Here is a 23,289-nt window from a genome sequence, read left to right on the forward strand (position 1 = left end):
TTTGTCAGAAAAAATTGTTAAACAAATTTGTTTGTTAGTGTCGATTATATTATTTTCTGCAATACCTATCCTTCTATTCAATATTATACATTTAAAAAACAATTAGCTTTTTGCACAAGTGATATACAATATACAGTTTATGTGAATGAGCTTTTATTTTTTTCTAAAAATCTATAGTGAGCCCCTATAATAACAACAGCTAACTTTATTATTTCCCTTGCATGCAAAATGTAACGATTGATTGATGGAGTTTAACATCACAGAGTAGCACCTGAACTATGAGAAGCACTGTAGTTGGGGTTGTTCCGGATCAATTTTGATCACAGGGCTTCTTCAAGGTGAACCTAAATACAGATGCACAAGCATTCTTGCACTCCACTCGGCTGTAAAGTGGCTGCAGTGGTAGGGAATCAATCATGTCAACTCATGCTCAAAAGAAGAGTGCCACAGCCACCCCAACAGGTAGTCATGTGATGATTCCACTCTTTATTTCATGTTGACACTTTGAACAAGCAGGGAAAAGACCTGCCACACTCAAACATTTGATCATACTGCACAGATATCAAATAGGCTTATTACATTAGCCAACACTGGTGACAGAAAATAAATCGTTAGAAAAGAATAGTCCCAATAATAAAGAAAACCATAACAAAAAGTTTGTTTAATTTGTATAGACCTAAGAAGTAAAATGTTAACAAAACCAGCACACCTCATTTTACCTTTGGGCTTTCTTGTCGGAGAATCTACAGTGCCATCTGAAATTACACAGTGCCATAAACAGAAACCAATGAATTAACTTAGAACTTTACCAAGATGCAAAACAAGACTGTAAAGTTAACAAGCTGCATAAGAACAATGCTTAAGGATGCGCTATCAACTTTGCCAACATGGGAAACTTACCCTTGGTAAGTTCCAAACATATTACACACAGCATTTCCCAGATGTCTAGTGAGTAACAAGACAAATTACCTCCATATTTGTCCCTCTTCAATCTTGGTGCTAGTAGCTGCTTGTACTTCTGAACTTGATCATCCAAGCCCTTGAAGATACCTGAAAGCAGAAAAGCACAAGCTCTCTCAACAGGTGTAGCACTATGTTGATGTTAGAAATTAATAAGACACTAAAATGAGGCCCAAATTGATAAAGTGCAAACATAATCTCTACAGCAGAGACTCACAGACCAATAATGTAGTACTGCAAATACCCTAACAGGAATAGACAAATGTTCTGACTGGAAGGAAACACAACCTAAAATATAACGACATGCTCTCGTTATAAATTAATACCGAGATATATTACCACAACAAACTGTGCACTGCTACCAATTTCATATTCTAGTTGTCAATACTCTCTCACTTTCTCCAGGAACTAGTAACATAACTAAAACTTGTGGTCTACTGAAATGACATATTGAACTTAACCAATTTAAACATAAATCCTGCTATTGGCAGCAGTGAAAAGCATTGGAACGGATTCTCTCCTTCAAGCTAACTTTGGAGTGACTATTAAGGGGGCCCTGAACTACCCCTCGGGCTTGGTGAAATAACATAGTCCGCGGGTAGCATACGCTGTTGTGAACATCTCAGCCAAGTTCTGCTGTCGTACGTGGTCTGTGGAGCTCGTAAGCGGAACGCAAAGTCACCTTTCTCCCAAACGCTCTCATTTCAAAAGACCCCATGATCCTCGCTCTTTTTTGTGTGCTTTATTTCGTAATAAAGCACATACACGGCTGCTATTGGTCGCTGCGGCTGGCTACACTGCAGCCACCACGGGGTGCCGCCACAAGTGCACTGGCTAAGTGCACTGCGGCTCTCTGAGGACAGCCGCGTTTGGCTTACGTTTAGCGCGGCGTAGGCACCAAATCGCAAATTCGAACTGCGCGCCACGGTGACGTCTCGGACGTCATGGTGACATCTCCGCCGTAGCCTTCGCAGTGCAAGGCATTGGAGGAGGAAGGGGAGCACAACCGAGGCCGTGTTTGATTGCCGATAACTCCGCTTCTGCTGAACGCATTGAAGTACTTTTTGCGGCAAAGTGATTCTGAAATAGCCTATTTTCACTTCAAATGTCTTTCTCACTTCGATAAAACATGGTTCAGGACCCCTTTATTAGCCCCCTATAAAAATTAATAAATGAATTAATGCATTTCACAAGTCACTGTTGCCGTATCTTCATAAAATGGGCCTTTATACTTCTGTATAATTTCAATTCCACATTACGCCACATGGCAACCTGTGTGAAAAAAAAAATCTTTGGACCTACTTATGCTTAGTGGGAATCAGTGTTACATGAAGCTTTTGGTGATGTTAGCACAAATGGTAAACGTTATGCAAATGTAACACTAATGACTGAAATGATTGCAAAAAATTACCTAAATGAAGTGTTATGTTGCACAAATAAAATGTTAATGATGCAAGAAAAATCTGATGTTTAACTAAATGTAACATGGTCAGGCAAGTGTAATGTAATGACGCAAATGGTTAGATGCAAGCGCAGCCTCTATTTAAGGACAGCAGAAATGCACATTAAATACATGCACCCACTAAGAGGATGGCTTATGTAGGCAACTTTTTGTGTAGCTCTCTGTTGCAGACTTCTTTCATTCCTGCTGCTTGTAATGGGTAGTGGGTATTGACCACAATGAGATGGCAACGCTATAATGATGACACAATTATCATGATGGAACCATGACGACCTGACAACTGCAGCATTATGACTATAGAGTGAACACAGCTGGACAATGATGACAACACGCCTATGACTGCACGATTACGAAGGCGTCACGACAAGACAATGGAATGACGATTGAGTGACAATAGACTGACGACGGCAAAACAATGACGATAGAACCACGACTACGTAATTACAACAGCTACGTGATGTTGATGGCATGCTGATGACTGCATGATTACGAAAGCACCATGACAACATCTGAAAAAGGAATGATGACAAAGGAGTAAAGCAATGGAATGATGACAATTGAATGTCGCAAATTGGGCAAGTTGATACCGATCCATCTTTTACACCACCACTTTTTATGTGCAAAGGTCAAAAGCGTGTATTCGGTCCTGGGTAGCACCGATACTTAGCAGGATATTCCTGGCCAAAAAGAATAGGGCAGTTGCTGACAAGCTTGGAAGTAGCGTAAAAAATGTGTTCAGGTTCGCAGACCATTATATCGTGTTTGAAGACACCAAAGACAAGAGCAGGAACACATTGCTTGTGTTGCATACGTTTAATGACCTGGGTAAACGGCTTTCCTTCCCTTCGGAAAAGGCTATGGAAGAGCACCTACAGTTTTCTGATTTGCTACTACAGTTTTGGGACGACGACGTCTGCTGGAAGTGTAGCCCTAGGACACACAAATCCTTATTAGATTTTACATCAGTGCGCTCAAAGCTCATCAAAATATGTATTGTTGGGTCTGTACTGAAGTCAGCCCTTCAAAAGTTATGCATTCACACGATGGGGGAGAGTTTCCTTGAACAGGTAGGCAGACTGAAGGACCATGCAGGGAAGGTGTGGTGGTGGGTAGGTGGAGCAGACTGGAATGTGTGTAAACACGAGGCTAAGGGAGCATAAAAGTTTCCTTAACGAGGCAGCACACACACACCTTGTAATGCACTGTCGCGATTGTGGATGTTTTCCTATATTGGAAGACACAAGCATAACCTACAGACACAAGGCCAGATTAACGCATAAAAAGGCAGAAGCGAACAAAATAATCAAGTATGGTGATACATGTGCTAGCCACCCCTCAATTGATTTATGCGATTGCCAAGTGGCCTTTTTGGAAGGTTGATATGGCATCTAGTGAAGCCTTTTTGGGTCTGAAGTTGTGCCATCTGATGAAAACTTTTGGCAGACTATGTCTGCGCAAGTGCGGGCTGCAAGGAGTGATGCTGTATCAGTCAAAGCTCGATATAAAGAACCTTGATTTAATCAAATTCACAATGTAACAAACTATTTTTATTTCCCAATCTTAGTTCCACTGAAAACTGTTTATTGCTTTTTCGCATTTCATGAAGTAAATTCGTGAGTTTCGATTTAACAAAGTTTTCGGCCATTTCAAGCATGTACTTGAAGCTGGTAGGGCTGCTAAATCAATTAAAAAACTATAAAAAAGTTGGCCGAGGCAAAATTTATTTGCAAGTGTACTTTCTTATGAAAAATTGGGGTGGCAAAAATGCTGTCGAAGCATTCGGAGCACGAAGAAACATGAAAGCCACGATTCCTTCGGGCGTAAAGGAGATGGGGAGGAGGTAAATGCACAGTAACAGTGATCAAGAACGCGCTGCAAGGGGCGGGGGCAGGAGACGCATGCATTTTTGCCCTCTTCCCATATTTGCCCTCTTCCCTCTACCCTTGCCGTGGGTGCGCATGGCTGTCCAAACACGGAAAAGTTTCGAGACATGATGCAAAGCATTTTCCTTGCATTGCGATGGCAAGTGTTTGTGGTCATCGAGTGAGATCTGTTTGTTTCCCTGAGCGCGCGTGATGCCGATAAAACTATGAACCTTACTTTGTGTAGTCCCTTTGGTATCGCCATCGATGCTCTGACTTTATGGCAAAACTGCAACCTTTCTTTTTTTCTCAGGACTACTATCTATATCTTTTTATACTTTTTAAAAAAATTTGTAGGCGCCAACTGATAATGGCTGCGGGCACTAAGTGTGGTCAGCCATGGCATCCATGGCATCTAAGATTTGTGGTGCCGCACAACACAGTACACGCATATCTCGGACGCTGTGAGCCATGCCGATGCATTGCTCTCGGCACGATCTGCCCCGCACATGCTGGCGCTCATAAGAGCACTATTATGGCCCGACCTTCTTGCGATTTCTTTACAAGTGCTTACTCACAAGATACTATCCACCAGGAATGTTCTGGGAATTCGTGAAATTATTCTTTCTGCTGAAACTTTAAAACCTCGAATTAATGAAATTTGCAATATAACGAAGTTTTTCGTTGCAAGTACAACTTTGTTATATCGAGGTATGACTGTATACGCTACTGTTTACGTGTAATAAAGTCAGCACATGTCCTTTGTTCTTTCATAGGCAAAAAATAGGCAATTAAAAGAAGACAATGGAATGACGACTGAGTGACGACAACAGAGTGAGTGATGATGGTGGAACAATGATGATGGAGCCACGACGAGAGTGACATGACAGAGTGACGATGGCAGAATGACGACAACCCAACCATGAAGGGTTGAGGATCACGGCCTGACCACAACAGAATGATGTGATGACAGCATTCCGCAGAACTATTTAACGGGACTTCAGTTGCATAAAAATAAATAAAACAAATAAAATGTTACCTAGCTAATCCTAACCGAAAAAAAAAACAAAAAAAAACTAGGGAACACAACTTGTGGCAAGAGGCTGTTTGGTTCCATTCCACGATATGCCATTGTGCTTTTCCAAGGGGACACAGTTAACAAAATGTCGAATTTTCAGCAGCCTGTTCAACTTCAATGAAGATTTAATGGAGGTTGGTGGGGTAAGTTACATCTATAATTTAAGCCTCTGTAATGAATATCACTGCTGCAGAATGGTATTAAGAGGCTTCTACAAGAATGCAAGTACACTTATTTATTTATTATTTACAAATACTGCCGTCTCAGTGGGAGACATTGCAGGGGTGGGTACATAAGTAGCCTAAATAGGCAAAATCAAACATTATATAGCATACAATCAGTAGAGCATGCTACATGTGTGCATGGTCAGTACAAACAATATTGCGTGTAAAGAAAGGCATGTATTCAAAGCTACAAAAAATAAAGAGTACACCAGCAGATCTTAGAACTAATGAGAGATGTGGTAGATTTCTTTCGCGAATTGTGCGGGAGGTAACTGTCGAAGTGAGCCGTCAAGGCCATTCCAGAGCTCTTAGGAAAGCTTTCCTAAGCATCCTTGCTTAGGAATACTTTTCATTTCGGGACTAAAAGAATGTTAGGTACGTTCCTGTGTTATACCATGTCAGGAGGCCATATGCTAAGCTACTATGACACCATTTTTCTATATTTCAACATATTTCATAAAAACATTTAAAAGATAAATTATCTTTACATTCTACTATATTATTTCAGTTTTTTAAAAGGACACTAAAGGCAAATACTAAGTCAACACGGATTGTTTAAATACCATTCCAGAAACCTCTAAACACTTGTTTCTTGCCAAGACTGAGTTTACAAAAAAATTGCATCTGAAGGGTCCAAATACGTTTATTGCAATTCAAACCTCCCGGCAACCCAACCAGGGAATGGCGACATTGCATACACCATCACCACCCTTTGCTGTTGTCAGTGAGTAAAACGGCGCCCGACAGACAGTGGTACGGTTTCTTGCACAAAACGCAAATGCGCGACCATGGGGAAACCGAGCCAAGAAAGAGCAGTGGATTCGCCGCTGCAGCTGCTTTTGGTCAAGTGGCCTGGACCGTTCGGGCATCCCGTGACGTCACATGGAAGTGGAATTCTCTGCTACTTGCAGTTTGTGCAAGTTTCGCGAGCCAGCAAAACCAGCGAAGCACTATAAGCGATAACAAAACTACTGAAACACCAAAGCGCGGGCGGCACACAGTCGAGCAAAAACAAAACCTTTCGACCACCCACGTCAATGTCAAGGGTAATGTCAATGAGTTTTTCCATCTGAAAATTAAATAGAACTGAACAAGTAGCATTTTCTTTCGTCTTATAATGCAATACAATGATATTTTTGTAATGAGTGGTTGAGTACAAGTGACGTAACTTAAATGAGGAGTGCTTTCGTCATCAGGCAAGTACATGAATGTCCCAGGAGAGTCTAATTATGTCCTGCATTTACCTCAATTTCTCGATTACTAAGGCTCTGTTCGCGATAATATTGACGCCTTAAAGACTCTCGAGCACTAATATATTACTTTAGCTTGACTTAATATTTGCCTTTAATGTCCCTTCAAGGTGGCCATGACTATTGCCATCCGACTATTCTCAGTTTATCCCTGTAACTGAAAGTAGAGGGTCCAATATGGTTACACAAAAAAAAAAGGAAAAAAAAAAAAACTCGGCTCTCAGTGCGCATTCTAACTTGAAATTTCAATTTCAAATTGTGCCTCTAAACCCCTCCCACCAACAGTGACCGCCATTCCGGCATGGACTGTGCAATGTGAGGAAATGAAAGGCCACCGAGCAATTGGGCTGTAAAGATGCTGACACGCTATTTGTGGAGTCCTTTTGTTGACCATTAGTGATCTTGTGTTCAAAAATGAACTTAACTGCCTGTAATAGTTGGCTGTCTCTTTATCACTCGTTTGTACAAGTGTGGTAGCCAATTATACTAAAAGAAATGTTCCTGCTAGTGCTAATATATGCGTTTGCATTTGGCTATTCGATTTGACATTCGAGACTTGCTCTTTGTATTCGATTCTTATTCGAAAAATTTGATATTCGCCCACCTCTAAAGACAATGCATGGCAACCATGACGTATTTCCAGCTCCTGTAATGACTTCCGGAGTTTGCAGTACACAAAAGCATGGCCATTGAGATCGACTTGTGTTACCCGAGGGAGCAGTTTCCGAGGGTGTCAATTCATTTCATCACTACTAATTGCAGCCAGACTGCTATACGGCTCAACTGCGACATAAAAAAAATTCAGATACAAATTTTCTACCACACTGAATGCACACAAATTTTACCAGCTTGCTGTGGGACACATACGATTTAAAATGCAATGCATAACTCAGCTTGAAAATTTGGTGTCATGGCCCCTTTAATAATACAAAAGATAATACACTTATAACATACATTGATATAAAACTAACTCTTTACCAATTTCTTAACTCTCTATCTATCGTAAAAGAGCTAGGTCAGCTATGTTTCTAAAACTCTACCCAAAGATGCACTGAGCTCATTCAAACGAAGAAAGCAATTGTGCATTACTAGAGAGAGACAGCTGCATTCATTTATAGTTACTTCAGGCCAATTATGTATACATAAATGGTAGCATAGAAGATTAAATTTTGGGGTTTTACGTGCCAAAGCCAAGATACGATTAGGAGGCACGCCGCAATGAAGGACTCCGGATTAACTTAGAGCACCTGAGGGTCTTTAAGCTGCACCCAATGCACGGTACATGGCCATTTTTGCATTCCACTCCCATCGAAATGCAGCCACCACGGCCAGGATTCAATCCCGCATCCTCGGGCTTAGCAGCGCAATGCCAAAGCCACTACACCACCACGGCGGGTACCGAAGACGATACTTCAAGGATTCTTCATATTAACTGCAACTGAATACATTTGCAAGAAAAACTAGAAAAGATATGCCTGAAAGGTGACGAACGGAGTGGATGTTCACATTAAAATACATTTTCCTATCCTGTAAGCATTGCTCGTCAGAGAGGGCTCAATTTGGGTTCTTTTTGGCATGATAGAAAGTAAACTCGTCACTGGTGTTTGTCAGAAAGAGTCCACTCAAACTAGCAGCTCAACTCAGCTGCTTGTGTGCAGCAAGTTCCTCTGGTTTGTGCTTATTACACTGCATGGATGAGACAAGTAACAAACACTTTCTCACAAAACTTTGGACCTTAATGATGTGCTAAGGTACTGTATCTCTAACCAGGCAGCACACAAAAGCTCTGTGCACAAGCCTATTACCTGCACAGAACGAGCAAGGTATAGATATTGCAAACTGGTCATTACCTCCTTTGGCAATCTATCCACACTATCCTCTCATTGTCATTAAATGGTTACGACTTTGATCCGTCCATGTCTTTGATATTGATTGCTACCACAAGTAACATTAATATCAAAAAGGCTGTACAAGGTAGCTAATAACCTGACATCTGGCAACAGGGATTGCAGGATGACATCATCTCATTGCTTGGAAGTGTAGTGTGCTATGGTGATCACATTCAAAAATCAGATGCCAAATGCAAGATTCTTCTCAATTATTTCAATTCAGAAGAAATTAACTTTAATCCTAATGTTACGAAGGTGTGGGTTTATTTACAGGTGAGGATAGATGAAAGCACATGAAGGGAGCAGCTGAAGGCGAAGACCAGTCCGGTATGATCAACCACCCAGTTCACGCGCGCGCTCCGCACCAGCCCTTTGTCTTCTTCTAACCTCCGCTGGTAACCTCCGCCGTTGGTGGCGGGGTAAGGCTGTGGTCAAACACCGGGGAGTCAGCTCGTGTCGCGCGTTCCTGTTGCCATTCGTTGAAAAGAACTGGGGAACGACGACGGCTCGTCTGCGGACGCGGGAGGGGTATAGGCATTAAATCGCAGAGCTCGCTCGCTGCTGGTGGCTAGGGCAGTACCTAGCGATGTGTCCAGGCAGACCTTAGCGGTAGCAAGTGCGGGAGTCGTGACTTGTCGTCCCCGGTGAGAACGAGCTGGCTTGGTGGTTGTAGATGGGAGGAGGAGCCCGAATAGTAAATCTTTGGGGTGGATATGGCCTACGTCCCTGATTTCCGAGAGGGCACATGCTCCTGCTTTCAAACCGCTCGGTATAGGTCACACAAGGTTCCGGATAACTCTGGCGAGACCAAGATGCCTGTGGTGCATGAGTGCGCTGGTGAAATGCGCATTGATGACACTCATGAGCTGGGTCGGCAACTTGAAGCAGAGCAAGCTCTTCTTTGACTACTTGCCGTATTACCGAGGAGATGTCATCATGAGATGGGACTGTCAAACTTGCAACGGTGGTGACATTGTCTAAGCGTCCAAATTTTAGTAAAATTCGCCGCATCTTAAGGGCTTCAAACGTCCGACAATGCTGCCTTAGGTCGGAAAAGGTTCTGAGGTTTTCTTTCGTAATAAAAAAATTGTAAACGTCTTCCGCGATTCCTTTCATGAGATGCCCCACTTTATCTTCATCAGACATTGTCGCACTCACTATTCCGCATAATTTCAAAACAGTCTCAATGTAAGTTGTGCATGTCTCGCCAGGTAATTGAGCCCTGCGTGTAAGCAATTGCTCAGCTTTCTTCTTTTAGACATCGAGTCACCAAAGCACTTCTTAAATTCATCGACGAAATTGTCCCAGGTTGTCAACACGCTCTCATGGTTATCAAACCAGAGACGTGCGGTCCCGGCGAGAAAAAACACCACATTCTCAAGCTGCTTTGCAGTACTCCAGCGGTTGTGGTGACTCACTCTTTGGTAGTGCTTCAACCAGTCCTCCACGTCTTCATCCGGCTTCCCCAAAAAGGTGCTTGGATATCACTCCAGTGCCCCGTAGTCAGCCTGGCCTGTGCGATAGTCTTGGGGCTCACCGTCGATGGGGTTGTTGGTGCCTTCTCCCAAATCTTCCATGTCCGCTGCTTGTTGTGCCAAGCCAGCCAAGCGTCTGCTTCGTCGCTAAGTCCGTAGAGCTGGGTGGTCGTCCTCCAGGGTGATGTACCCAGCCCCTCCACCAAATTGTTACGAAGGTGTGGGTTTATTTACAAGGGAAGATAGATGAAAGCACACGAAGGGAGCAGCCAAAGGTGAAGACCAGTCCGGTATGATCAACCGCCCAGTTCACACGCGCGCTGCACACCACCTCTTTGTCTTCTTCTAACCTCCGCGCGTTGCCGCGACAATATAGTGACCTTGAAATAATGCATTATTTTTCATTGCAGTATTTGAATCATGATGATCAGTGCCTCTTTAGTGTCTACAGATGACAAAAATTGACAAAAAATTAAGAGCCTCTGCTCCCTTCACTATTTTAATTCACTGTTGTTGTTGTCATTAGCACGGCACCTATTTTTAGTGTCCTCTTGTGAAAATACCTGACAGTTTTAAAAAACTTAGCAGTAAAGCCACACAAATGCCACCTAGAAAAAAATTCTGCAAGTTACTTTATGACACAGCACTTCTGTTGTTATTTTCTACCTTAATGTATCACACTGGTTTCATAAGAGGGAGAGGAGCGATTTCCTCTGTTTTTTTTTTTTTTTTTACCTGTGTCGGTACAGAAAGGGTTAACTAAACAAAAAAACGAATTGGTGAGCCTGCTGCCATCTTCGTTTGGAAGCTATCATAATGCAAACACCAGGAATGCCTTGTAATCAGTGGAAAACCACAGGGGCCATAGTGTTCTGCTGCTGAGCCAGAGATTGTTGATTCAATTCCAAAGAAGGCCGAAGGGCGAAACAACTGTACACTTGTTTTGCAGCTGGATAATTTAGAATCATAGAGGATCAGGACTATGCCACAATCCTTGGCATCCCCCAGGGATGAATCAATCAATCAATCTATCATCCAATGCCTACAAATTCAGACAACACTTAACACGTGATCTGTTGTCATGGCATCATCTGCCCTTAGGGCACTATAAGTGTTCACATTGACAAGCACAGTCCTTGTACGTGACCTCCAGACAAATTTTCAACGGTTCTTATCAGCAGCTTTCTCTACTGCTCACACTGCACTAGTTCACAGCCCAAACAGTGAGGAGATACAACATTCAGCAAGACATTATCAAAATCACCAGATAAATCTGTGGTGCACTAAATTTGAGCCACTTAGCCTAAGAGGCAGTAGCACCAAGCAGACCTACAACTCTATTAGCCCTCACCACTGGGAAGTTAAAGCATGCGCTGTCATTAACATTCCATAACTATGTCTAAATATAATGAATAATGGCTCAGGCATTACCAAATTAAATCACTGCATTTGAAAATGAGGCTAATACGATGAGAGCAACAAAAAGTATGCTAATTAGGCAAATAAAAAATTTAATTAAATGCAGGCATTTTATGTGCCAAATTTACAATCTAACTATGAGGCATGCCATAGTAGAGGAATGGAAATTAATTCTGGCCACCTTGGTTTTTTTTAATGTGTACCCAATGCACGGTACATGAGCGTTTTTGCATTCCACCTCCATCAGAATGACGCCACCGCAGCCGGGATCGAACCCTAGACCTCATGCTCATCAGTCCAACGCCACAGCCACTGAGGAACCGTGGCAAGTGTTAATTAGGTAAATAATTAACCGATAAGTCAACAGACAAATACCTGAGTTCACCAAAGATTGAACATTTACACTGAATGAACCACAGGTAAGAATCGATGGGTTATGATTAGGGACGTGCAAATATTCAAAGTTACAAATATGAATCAAATACTACAGACTAACTATTTCTATTCGAAAAGGAACTACATATTCTACATTTGCAAATATTAGAAACTAGCCAAATATTTCGCAACAACCGAACATTAAAGTCTGGTTACTGTTCTCCGTTTGTTGATACTTTGTTTACAAAGTATGTATTGCAAATTATCAGAAGTAAGACAACGATAAAAGTTTTCGAAGCACTGCAGGAACAAAAATGGTAAACTCAAGCTTTCAGTTTTGCAGCGGAAAACTACATGACAACCTGTGATTTTTGCTTGTAGTCTGTCATTTAGTGATCTTGGCATTCTAGTCATGTAGCAGTTATCTGTTACGATTCATGTGATGTTTTTCCTTGCAAAGGGCCCTTGTATGTGTCTATGGCACAAAAGTCCTTCAGCCGCGTTTTTTCCTTTTTTTTCCCCCCTTTTCCCACAACTTCAGATCTTTTTTTGGCAACCATTTATTTATCGTGTTTGGAAAGCTAGTCACACAACAGCCATTTTTTCTCGGAAAGCTCATTTGCAACCAGGCTCTAAAGTTGTTGAGAAGCTATTCATGCAATTTTTTTAATGACAATTACTGATCTTGTTTAAAACTGATCCTTTTGTCTCTTATAGCATTCTTTTTTGCACTAGTTGGTGCAGGCATGATACCTTAATATACCATAATAAGTATTCCTCTTTTAAATATATGCATCTGCATTTGACTATTCCATATTCATTTGATATTTGATACTTCCTACTCATATTTCATATTTACTATTCATATTCGATTCGTATTCGAAAAAGTCTGTTTGCCCACCTCTGGTTTCACTGTCCCAAAACTACACTCGAGCTTAATTACTTTGGCCACCTGGAATGCTTTAATGTCCAGGTAAATTTAACTATGCCGCTGTTTTTGCATTATCCCTTCATCAAAATGCAGTCACTGCATTTGGGAGCCAAACTCATGAAATTAGCAATCCTCTTATCAAAATTTGGTCTGTGCTACATATCATATGACCCAGTACTTTCTCTACACTGAGAATAGCTTACCATCAAGTATCATAAGAATAAAAAACATTGGCCATTCCGACTCGATGTTTTCAAATGCCTGAAACAAGAGGAAACAGCATAGTTATATAACTGCAAAGTTATAAACAACTTCAATGTGCTGAGCACTAAGCTTTCAAGAACGCCAAATAGGAATGAAAAAGCCAGCAGAACTTACTTTGGTTTCTCCTGATGTGTAGTATTTCCGGCTTCTGTCTTCAAGCACAGTGCCATAGCCATCTCGTAAAAATCTCTTGATGCCATAATTACTCCGATGAAGCTTTCGTATTATTTTATCCTTTGTGCGTTTGTACAGGTAGTCATCATGGGTGGCAAAACATGGAAAACTAACAGCCATGAGGAGCCCAGTGTCGGTGTTCTAGACATAAAAAGCCGAGCATGTTTAGGCCAAAAGTACATGCAAGTACCCTGCAACATCTTTTTGAACATGGTAAATAAATCTGCTTAGTGACTATAGACAGTGCTTTCATGAACACCTCAGCCAAATATTGTTCCTGTACTCACAACAGGAACCCTACAATTTCGTTCAAAAAACTGAATGCCTGCTCTTGCTTTCCACTTCCTAAAATCCTCACTTTTCCATGAAAATTGCTATGCACATGTAAAATGCACAATGGAAATTGGCCATTTCTTTATACATCATGCTGAGCAGTGCCTTAAGCAGGAACAAAGATGTAGATATGTCATTACTGCTAAGTTCCAACTGGTGGCAGAGAACGATATCATTCCTCTGATATCATGGCCTTCGAGATCAGGTGACATGATTGAGGGTCATATCACCCAATCTAGAGGCCAAAGTTTTGCAGAATGATGTGTAGAGCTTGGTTGGCATCATTCTGTGTTGACAAAGTGACACAGATTCCAGTACGATCAGAACAACGAAAATATGGGGACGGCTGCAAGGGCATAGTATTGGAAACATTTGATTGCCCATAACTCTGTTCATACAAGGTACATTCAAAAACAATCTTTTGTTGGAAACGATTTGTAAAGAGATGCCCTTTATTGCCAGACACATTCCACACCTTTGATAAAAGGTGGTAAGGCCACAGTACAAGTGTCCTGCACAAATAAAATTTTATTTGTCCCTCCCTAAAGGGGCTCTGCAGAAACCATACTGCTATTTTGCAGTGCTCAGTACAAAAGGAGTAATACCATACCATATGATTCACTAGAACAGTGAAGACACTAAGCAGACAAAAAAAAATGCTTATTTGCAAAATAGAAATTTTTTCATAAATTCTACTAACAGTACAGTCAAACTTTGTTTTAAGGAAACAGGTTTTAACAAAGTAATGGATATAATGAGGTGACCATAATTCCCCTAAAAAATCGCATAGAAAACCATGCATTTAAAATCTCATTTCAACAAAGCGAAAAAAAAAAAAAACAAGCCTTTTTTAGTTCAGAATGAACATTTACTCATCATGTTGCACCAATTAGGTCGAAAGCTGTCAACGCACGATGCTGTCCATAACTCGTCTATATTAGCAGTTCAAAACTCTCACGAGCCGTCGGCTACCTGGCAATGCGCTTGTCGTACAAAGGTGTGACAAATATACACCACCATTATCACCGTTATTAGGCACTGAGACTAATGAATGATAAGAATGGAAAACGAAATGGATTGTCACAAATTACAACACTGTTTTAAGTTCTCAGTGGTCGATAGGCTTATCAGCGTTACTTCAACATGCCATTGTGGCACTGCTAGCCTCCAATTCAGTGCAACGTCTGTCCCTTAACGCCAGCGCAGAGAAATACTTTTCTGTTGTCTGTAAGCATCCTTATGCATACGGCTATGAACATTGTACAAAACCCTTCCAGCGCTCTACCAGCACACTAATGAAACAGTGTAATACCCCAGTCACTTTCCCCTGTGACCGAGCCCAATCATGATCGAATTTCTTAATTGTGATTAGCCCCATAATATGCTCATGCAAAGGTGATAATCAAGAAATTCGATCCCAACTGGGCTAAACTGTAATTGAAAGTGCCCATGTAACACCAGTATTAGACGTGTTACTGCTACTTGATACAATGACGGTGAAGATTGATTTGGGTTGACAGTTACATTAGAGAAAGCAGTCATCTCGCTGATGAACATATGAAAGAAAATCTTCCACTGTCCTTCGACAGTGCAGAGTGGGCTCTTGCATTGGCTTACCCACTGGGTAATAACAGGCCAACCTAGTTCTTCCTGGCAGCCATTGTTGGCCATACGGGCAGAAAATCATTATGCCAAAGTAATGGATATAATGAAATAAGTGTGGCTTCCCCTTTAACTTCATTATGGCTTGGTTTACAGTAATCAGTTTTTTTTTTTCTAGTTGTATTTAGAAACACCATAATATGGAATGTGTTGACTTCTCCCAAGCTGTATTCAGAGATGTGGAAGTTTGGATAAGCTGTGAAAAGGTTAAAAACAATTTTATACCATACCTTTGAACTCGACTCTCTCGGCAGTAATGTCTCAAAAATACTTCTGTTGCGGTTGTGAGCGTCAACATCCACATAGATGACAGACCATGATGCGCCCTTGTCGCCAAACAAGTTGCAACCATTGATGGCTTCCAGAGCAGATTTTGCCATGCCGATTGAGCTGTATTTTTTAAAATAGAACAACTAGGGTAGTCAAAAAAGAGTTCAAGTGAAACTGATGCATGTAAATGATTCTGACAGCCATTCCATTTACCTTGAGTGAATCTCAGGGGTCCCATTGTTATACTTGCTGCCTCTTTCCCAAACCCCAAAATCTGGTGTGCGGTAAGCTCTTTCCACATAGTACACCAAGTTCTGTACAAAGTTCACTTCATCCATTGTATAAATGATCTGAAATGCATATTGCTCACATTTAAAATCTCAAAAACACTGAAGCTGGAGTACACAGTCTTAATGTGAACAAAACAAAACTAGCTGTTATCACCCACCTGTAGCCCTGAGGTGATCATTTGAACAAGATACAGTAGATAAAGCGACACTGAATCGATCTGGAAGTTTAAAAAGAAGTAAGCATTTGTAATCCACACATAGGAAAGAACTCAGGTCCACAATGCATAATTTCAGCCTTTGAAATGCTTTGATCCAAAAACATCCACAAACAGGGTGCTAGGGGAGACAAAATGTGCTGTTTTCATTTAGGATGAATATATTGCAGTATTTGTCAAAACTAGCAATGCAAGAATAGTGAAATTTCTAAATCAGATTAAATATGCATATTTAAGAAAAACAACTTTTGAATATTGAATAAAATATCAAATATTTTCATATTTCTAAACAAGGTAGAACATAATGTTTGTGTGGAGTTCATGTAGTAAAAAAGGCTTATTTACATTATTTGATATATGCATGTTCACAACCGGACGTCCCGTCAACTGAGGAGCTTTGCAAATTAGTTATCTGGTGAACGACGACGACAACAATAATGAAATGAGAACAGCCCTTCACCACATGCACATAAAATGTTGTTTAGTGAAGGAGTAAAGTGTAATACTACATCCACGACAATTCATGAGATGCATTTGCGAGAAGATTGGCAAAAAAAAAAAAAAAATAGGTTTGCCTAAACTAAGACAACAAATTCATAGACTGCCTAAAGTTAACAGTTTTTATTTTTATAATTTTATTGAATGACTGGAAGTTACTCTACAGAAGTGGACTGCTCCAGGCTTCTGCGAAGGAATTGGTGCCCCTCTGCAGCATTCATGGCTGTCCTGCAGCACAAACATTTGGAACACTCCCCATTTGCATCAGTTCTTCTGCCCTGAGACTCCAATATCCAAACAGAAATGAATATTCAACAGTTTCAAATTAGAAATTCATGAACTGAAAATGAATCAAATAGCAGACTATATTCACGTACCACAGTCAAACCACAAAAACTCGTGTGTGAAGTGCCAAGAAATCTGCATGAAGACTCACCTGTAGGTGCCCATAATCACTTTCAGGAATGACAGTCATGCCAGTTTTCAGATGAAAGATTGAGTGCAGAGCATGCTGCGGCCCTTGCTCCACTTTAAATTTTTCCATCTGAGAGACAACAAGTAATGACACATCACCCATCTCTGCCTAGCCCTATCAGTGATACCCAAATCCCAGAACAAACCTTGTCCTTGGACTGTCGCATCCAGCAAAATAATATGCCACGCATACACTTCACGACACTCTGGCCCAGCTCATATGATTTGCCACGATCATCATCAATCCTCCTAAGGAGAAAGCAGGAGAGAAAACGAAGGCATTTAACAACAACAAAAAAAGCTCACAGTGTTTAAAGCTCCAACAGTACAATCAGCCAACTGACATTAAGAAGTGGTTAAGCTGCAACATATTTGTTTTTGTTTTTTAACTCTTTCACTACCATGGGAAGATCCTATGATTTACATCTGGTGCTGTTATCACAAAAATCCAATGCTGATGTGCAGCAAAAATTAACTACATGCTTTCTTTTTCGGGGGGAAGTGGCAAAGGGCAAAGTCTGAATGAATTGTCACCACAACACATACCTGTCAGTTTACCAAAGGTTGCTTCAAAAATGACAGTTTTGCCATAGAAACAAAAACAAAACTGATTCTGAAAGCCCTTTGAATGGGCTACCTACAGTATAGCATTATGTGTATGAGAAATGGTTTCAACACGCTAAAATTGGCAATTGAAATCATCAATACCAGGTGATAGATTTAAAAGGTGTGTGCGGTAACGAAGGAATAAATGTCTTCTCAAAATGTGCAACTTGTTCTGTCCCCTTGTTTGTTGATAAATGCATAATTTGCTTTGAAATGAAACAATGTTCATGCCTAGCAAACTGATAACACTATAATGAGGGTGAAACAAAGCTAGTTGGCTTGAATGTTAACAAGTGCAATGAACCACACTTTTGCAAAGCTTTAATTAATGTTACCTTGAGGTGGCAAATGACAGCATAGATAATGTAGACTTCAGGAGTAACAGACATTATCAATCAATATAATTAATAAGCAGTTACCGTTTATGGAGTTCATCCTGTATTTGCCCGAATATAACACCTCGGACAACTTAGAATGTAGAAGTTGTTCAACTAGTTTGCAGTAAAGCTTTAAAAAAAAAAAAAAAGCATATGCACGCTATGCAAGTTTAACCAACGCAGTTTTGCTTACTGTCCTCTTGAGCAACTTGGAATATTTTCAGTGATGAGCCTAAGCAGAGATAAATTAGCTAATTTAATTATTATTTACTTAAATACAAAGCCTCCAATGCAACACTTGGAAAGTCCAATACGAAACATTCTAACAATTTATTTTCGTGAAGATAACTGTAGTGGATATAATTTTTCTGAGGTTCAAAGAAAGCGCGCAAGATTTGAAAAAGGGTGACCACTGGATCAAGTTCTTGCGACCAGTCATGCTAGTGCCCTCAAACATGCTTTAAATGAATCTTGCTGATGCATGCAGACAAGATGGAAACAAAGCAATTGGACATTTATGTCTTAATACACTCTACAACTGTTCCATTGAAGTTGGTGGTGTAATTCAATACTTCAAAAGACAGCATTTTTTTTTTTCAATCAGTCATTTAGGCAAGTAACAAAAAAATACATTTGGTCAGGAGGACAGTGAACAATAGCGAGCTAGCTGTGACAAGTTTGCAAAGCCACTACTGCAATTTCTACGTAAGGAAAGCCGCTATGATTTTATATGAATAGACATGTAGGCAGCAGACCAAGCTGCTGTTAAAAAAAGAAAAGAAAGAAAAAGGAAAAAAAAAAAAAAGAGAGTTGGTTTAATTTGTGCAGCATGCATGCGCTTTCAGCACGGATGTACATTCGTTATTATGATTACAATGCAACCTAACAATGCGAATTGCAGCTGCATCCATTAGATAAGAATAGGCAATTTTGCCATAGCATTACAAGCGGTTCCACATGGGACCATCTGCGTAGGCACTGGGGCGAGAGGTGAGCTGTAGCTGTTGCATTTGTGTTTGCAGCTGCATTTACCCAAAGACAATAGCTAGCATTATATCTGCAGTTTAATCTCTTCGCCCTATTGTCCCCATTTCCCTTTGCTGCGCTGAATTGCATTCTTGCTGTTAGCGAATCTGTTCACCCTCTGCCACCAAGACATTGGCTTTCCCGCAAAATTCAGCCATCTAGTGACTGAACTAGCCAAACATTGAAGCTACAAAATGAGAAGGGAAATGTAACTGAATTTAATGACAGTTGCTTCCTCGTGCTTTTAATGAAAGTGTTATATCTGTACAAATACAGTATACTATATTATCAAAAAGTTGTTTGTTTTTACCCCTGCTATTTGATAACATATTTACAAAAATAAAACCGCACTACTATTTATACCATTGTACAAAGGCCATACTGCACGCAACCAGAACAGCAGCACAGACTTGATCACAGAAAGTGTTTTCAGCCTGCTTACTCTCTCCCAGCAGTGTGTTCAAACCCCACATGCTCCCCTTATGATCTGGCTGTACCACTCCTGGACTAGAGATTAATGTGATACATGTAGTCGGCCTCCCTCCTGCCATGCCTTCATTGCTCCACTCTTTTGCTGAGTAAGCATTCTCGCTCTCATCGTCCACAGAGGCTTCTTACTAAATTTTTAGCACATGTCTAGCATTCATACTACTATAGTCTTCTCTTTGTTAGAGCTTCAGTACTCCTTAATATGCCCCATGGCACAAATGTACAAATAACCACTTTGACTACTTCACTACAGACGCTAAAAAATTTAGAAGACTAAGAAAAAAAAACATGCCATTCTTACTTGTAGGACTGGTAAAGGCTCCATATGGCAACAGCACAGTAGATGCTGTCACGAACATACCCATGTTCTTTATCTCGAGAAAGCCGTGGGAATAGTCCTGTTGTTGGGCTTTGGAAGTTGAGCAGTTGCCGTTTCACTGAAACAGTTTCCAAAGAAATGCTTGAAATATTAAACTAGCCATAATGGCAAAACAGCTCAGACAACGGGGCAAGTAAAACAGACAAAACAATGCCCTGCCTATCGGTCTGTCACGTGTCTAGTCTTCCGCACTGTTTTGCCATGATGTATGTAAACCAACTAGCAGATCTCAGAAACCTTGTCTAATTAAACTACCAATGTGAAAGACACAAGGCACACTTTACTGCCTAAGGACAGAAAAGAGGTAGGTTGGTACACATGCACCTCAGAAAAAAAATATGCGAACTGATGATACACAAGTGGTTAACCTTCTGCTCAGCGACTGTCTTTCCTTTTCTGCTTCGTGTTTTGTCTGTGCTGTTTTCTTAAAAATGAATTTTACTTCTCAACTAGCTTTCTTAGCAAAAAATAAATTAAAGCATGACCACAGATATTCCACAAGAAAAGATAGGACATAGGCATCACGTACCAACAAAGTATGTACCAGGCCAACAAGGTCTTCAACAAGTGCTCTTACAGCTTGCTTAGTTGTTTATTTATCTATAGTGTGCCTAATGTAAAGGGCAACTTAAACTTCATAAAAGGAAACCCAAAACAAAAGATGGCTCAAATTAAAAAAAATAATAATAATCTGTTACATAACAAACTTTAACAATGCAACACCATGCCAATAAAGGTATTTTGCACAGCCTTAGGGGAAAAAATGTTCTTACCTTGACCATAGAACTTGTCCAAGTGGTGCACTGTGTCTGTGTAGTTTGTCAATTTTATACTGTCCACGTCTACTGTATCTGCTACGCTGCCGACTCGGCTTCTGCCAAATAATGGCACCGCCATACTGCGGAGCCGCTCCCTTGAAAGCAGAGAGAAACCAGCGTGGGCACACTCAGTTTAACAATTTAACTAAAAAATATCAACTATCGATGTATCATATCAACTATCGATATATCATCACACCCAAAAACTACAGCTTGGCTGTTTTAGAAGCTATAGTGGAGGATGCCAAATTAATTTCGACCACCTGGGTTCTTAGATGTGCACTCAAGTACAAAGGCATTTCAATATTCTTTTCCTATCAACCATTATGAACCTTGTGCTTCCTGAAATACTGATGCTACCTCGGATGAAATCTTTCCAGTTATGCTTAAACATTACCTGTAGCATTACATGAAACCAAATTATCCCTGTCCAAACTATATTATCTTAATTACTTGAATTTAATTTCTCTGTATGGATTTACATTTTGTGCTTTTCCGATTCTTATACAATTCTAGACCTGTTTTATTGTTCCTTTTCTTTTTCCTTTGTATTCAAGTTCTTTCTATGCATTCCTCTGTGAAGCCCGAGTACTTGCTGTTCACCTGTGTTCAACCACTGTTTGCTATTACTTTTTGCATCTCTATTGGCTGTTGCTGCAGTTAGAAATGTCTTCATCATATGCCCTACAGAAATTCTTTGACAAAGACAAGTCCCCTTGTCCAAACATAGGCTCCAGCCTGAAACATTCCTTGTTCGAATACTGTCAGTCACTAGAAGTGATGCCCTTTATGGTATAAGGACAATTACCTAGCAAGCAAATAAAAAGCCAATAAGCCACCCTTGTTAAGTCAACTCTGCTTGAGTGCACCAAGGTTGTTCTAATGTTACTGAAGAAGCTTGCCAAGTTACTTCAAGAATAAACAACTACCGTATTTACTCGAATGTAGGGTGATAATTTCCTTTAAAATATAACGCACGAAAGTTGGGGGTCAGCTTAGATTCGAGGATGCGGTTTGGTCACAACCGCCAGACACTGTCAACCATAGTGAGGTCGATGCCATCAGGTGGAAAAATATGTTGCCAATTTTATCAGGACACAAAGTGGGAATGACTGTAACGACAGAGATAATACAGGCGAAGGCGAAAGAGGTTGTAAGCATTCAAGGCATCACTCGGAACAAGTTCAGACACCTGTCTACTATGACATGACTTCAACATGTCTACTTCGCTTTGTCAGGTAGCAAACTGGGTCCGCAGTGGCATACGACAAAATTCCGGCCAGTCTGACAATGCGAGCATTCCAAAAGTGCAGCATCTCGACAATGTTGCATGTTTTTTTTTCTCAGTTGAATGACCTTTTCCGTTCGGCTTACATTCAAGAAAATGTAGTTTTTTCTTTCCGACCATCCAAATTTTTAGGGTCAGCCTAGAATTGAGGCCAGCCTAGATTTGAATAAATACAGTACAACTCCACTTTAAGAATTTCTACAACACTCCACCTGTACCAAGTGGTCTGCTTTTCTGGCTGTTTTTAAAACTGCGTATGGCTACAGTGATTGTGATTTCTACAGTGGCAGGCGCAAATATAAGCTGATGTTTTGAGTTCCCCCCATCAGCCTTGAATAAAAAAAATTAATTAAAATATGCATTCACAGAGGGTTCACATGACAAAATTATCGAAGCCCACAGCTGTAAAATGATGTACTACAAATGAAAAAAAAAAAAAAAATACTCCAAATGCCTGCTCTGCAAATAGCATAAGAGTATTTCCCTTTGCTGCTTACTACTCAGCCTTGTCATTTGAAAGAAACAAACAAAAAGATGCTTACCCAGCTGCTGAACAATTAAACCACAAGGCACTAAGAGGGACTTCCTAAGAATAGAAAATCAGTGGCTACGAAGAACAAGAGCAATAGGACTAAGCGTCAATGGTGGCAGAATGTGCAGTAGTGCCCTCGGACACTGTAAACACATCCTTTGTGCACTGAATGATGATACTGCTGTTCAAGGGCCATGCTGCTACTGAACATAATGTATTTGAATGTATCTATAAATGTCAAATATTTTGAGTCACTCGTGTGGAAGCGATGCAACTTATGGTACAGAGTGAATGTCGACGTACCAATTGCTGTTCTTTTAGTCAATTCAAACAGCAGTTAACCAACCCAAAGAATAAGAAAGAGCACATAGACCTTCAAAGAGACTCGAAAGGTGGCAAAAAAGATCACCATAGAACTTTCTCGCAAAATCGCACATTTAGTCCTTTTTCACAAGCTATACCATCATTCATCACTCCGCAATGATCTCATTTTTCAGCCACAATACGTATCGCCTCGAATCGACCATCGTTATAAGGTTGGTCCTTGAATCAGGTCACACTAAAACTTTTTTACAGTCATTTTTCCTTCGGTCATCCACGGAATGGAACCACCTTCCTACTGAAGTCGTATCTATTCACGATAACCAAAGGTTTCGAGCGGCTTTAGCT

At 40.6% G+C, this 23,289-nt stretch overlaps 1 protein-coding gene across 3 annotated transcripts in view; it reads right to left on the reverse strand.

Annotated features, from left to right (window-relative positions):
• The window catches only part of LOC119466072 (probable phosphorylase b kinase regulatory subunit beta), an 82,458-nt gene that overhangs the window by 53,802 nt on the left and 5,367 nt on the right, over nt 1–23,289 (reverse strand). For 2 of the 3 annotated variants that reach the window (XM_037726571.2, XM_049669725.1), the window contains 11 exons: nt 20,756–20,895; nt 19,905–20,040; nt 17,252–17,354; nt 17,068–17,175; nt 16,077–16,136; nt 15,842–15,978; nt 15,589–15,748; nt 13,304–13,504; nt 13,129–13,186; nt 970–1,050; nt 720–755 (listed from right to left, as the gene is read on the reverse strand). In XM_037726571.2, the coding sequence (XP_037582499.1) occupies nt 720–755; nt 970–1,050; nt 13,129–13,186; nt 13,304–13,504; nt 15,589–15,748; nt 15,842–15,978; nt 16,077–16,136; nt 17,068–17,175; nt 17,252–17,354; nt 19,905–20,040; nt 20,756–20,895 (1,220 nt within the window). The remainder of the gene's footprint in view (nt 1–719; nt 756–969; nt 1,051–13,128; nt 13,187–13,303; nt 13,505–15,588; nt 15,749–15,841; nt 15,979–16,076; nt 16,137–17,067; nt 17,176–17,251; nt 17,355–19,904; nt 20,041–20,755; nt 20,896–23,289) is intronic. The other variant, XM_037726585.2, reaches the window with a different exon arrangement.

Source organism: Dermacentor silvarum, chromosome 1 (genome assembly GCF_013339745.2).
Source record: "Dermacentor silvarum isolate Dsil-2018 chromosome 1, BIME_Dsil_1.4, whole genome shotgun sequence".
NCBI classification, from domain to species: domain Eukaryota; kingdom Metazoa; phylum Arthropoda; class Arachnida; order Ixodida; family Ixodidae; genus Dermacentor; species Dermacentor silvarum.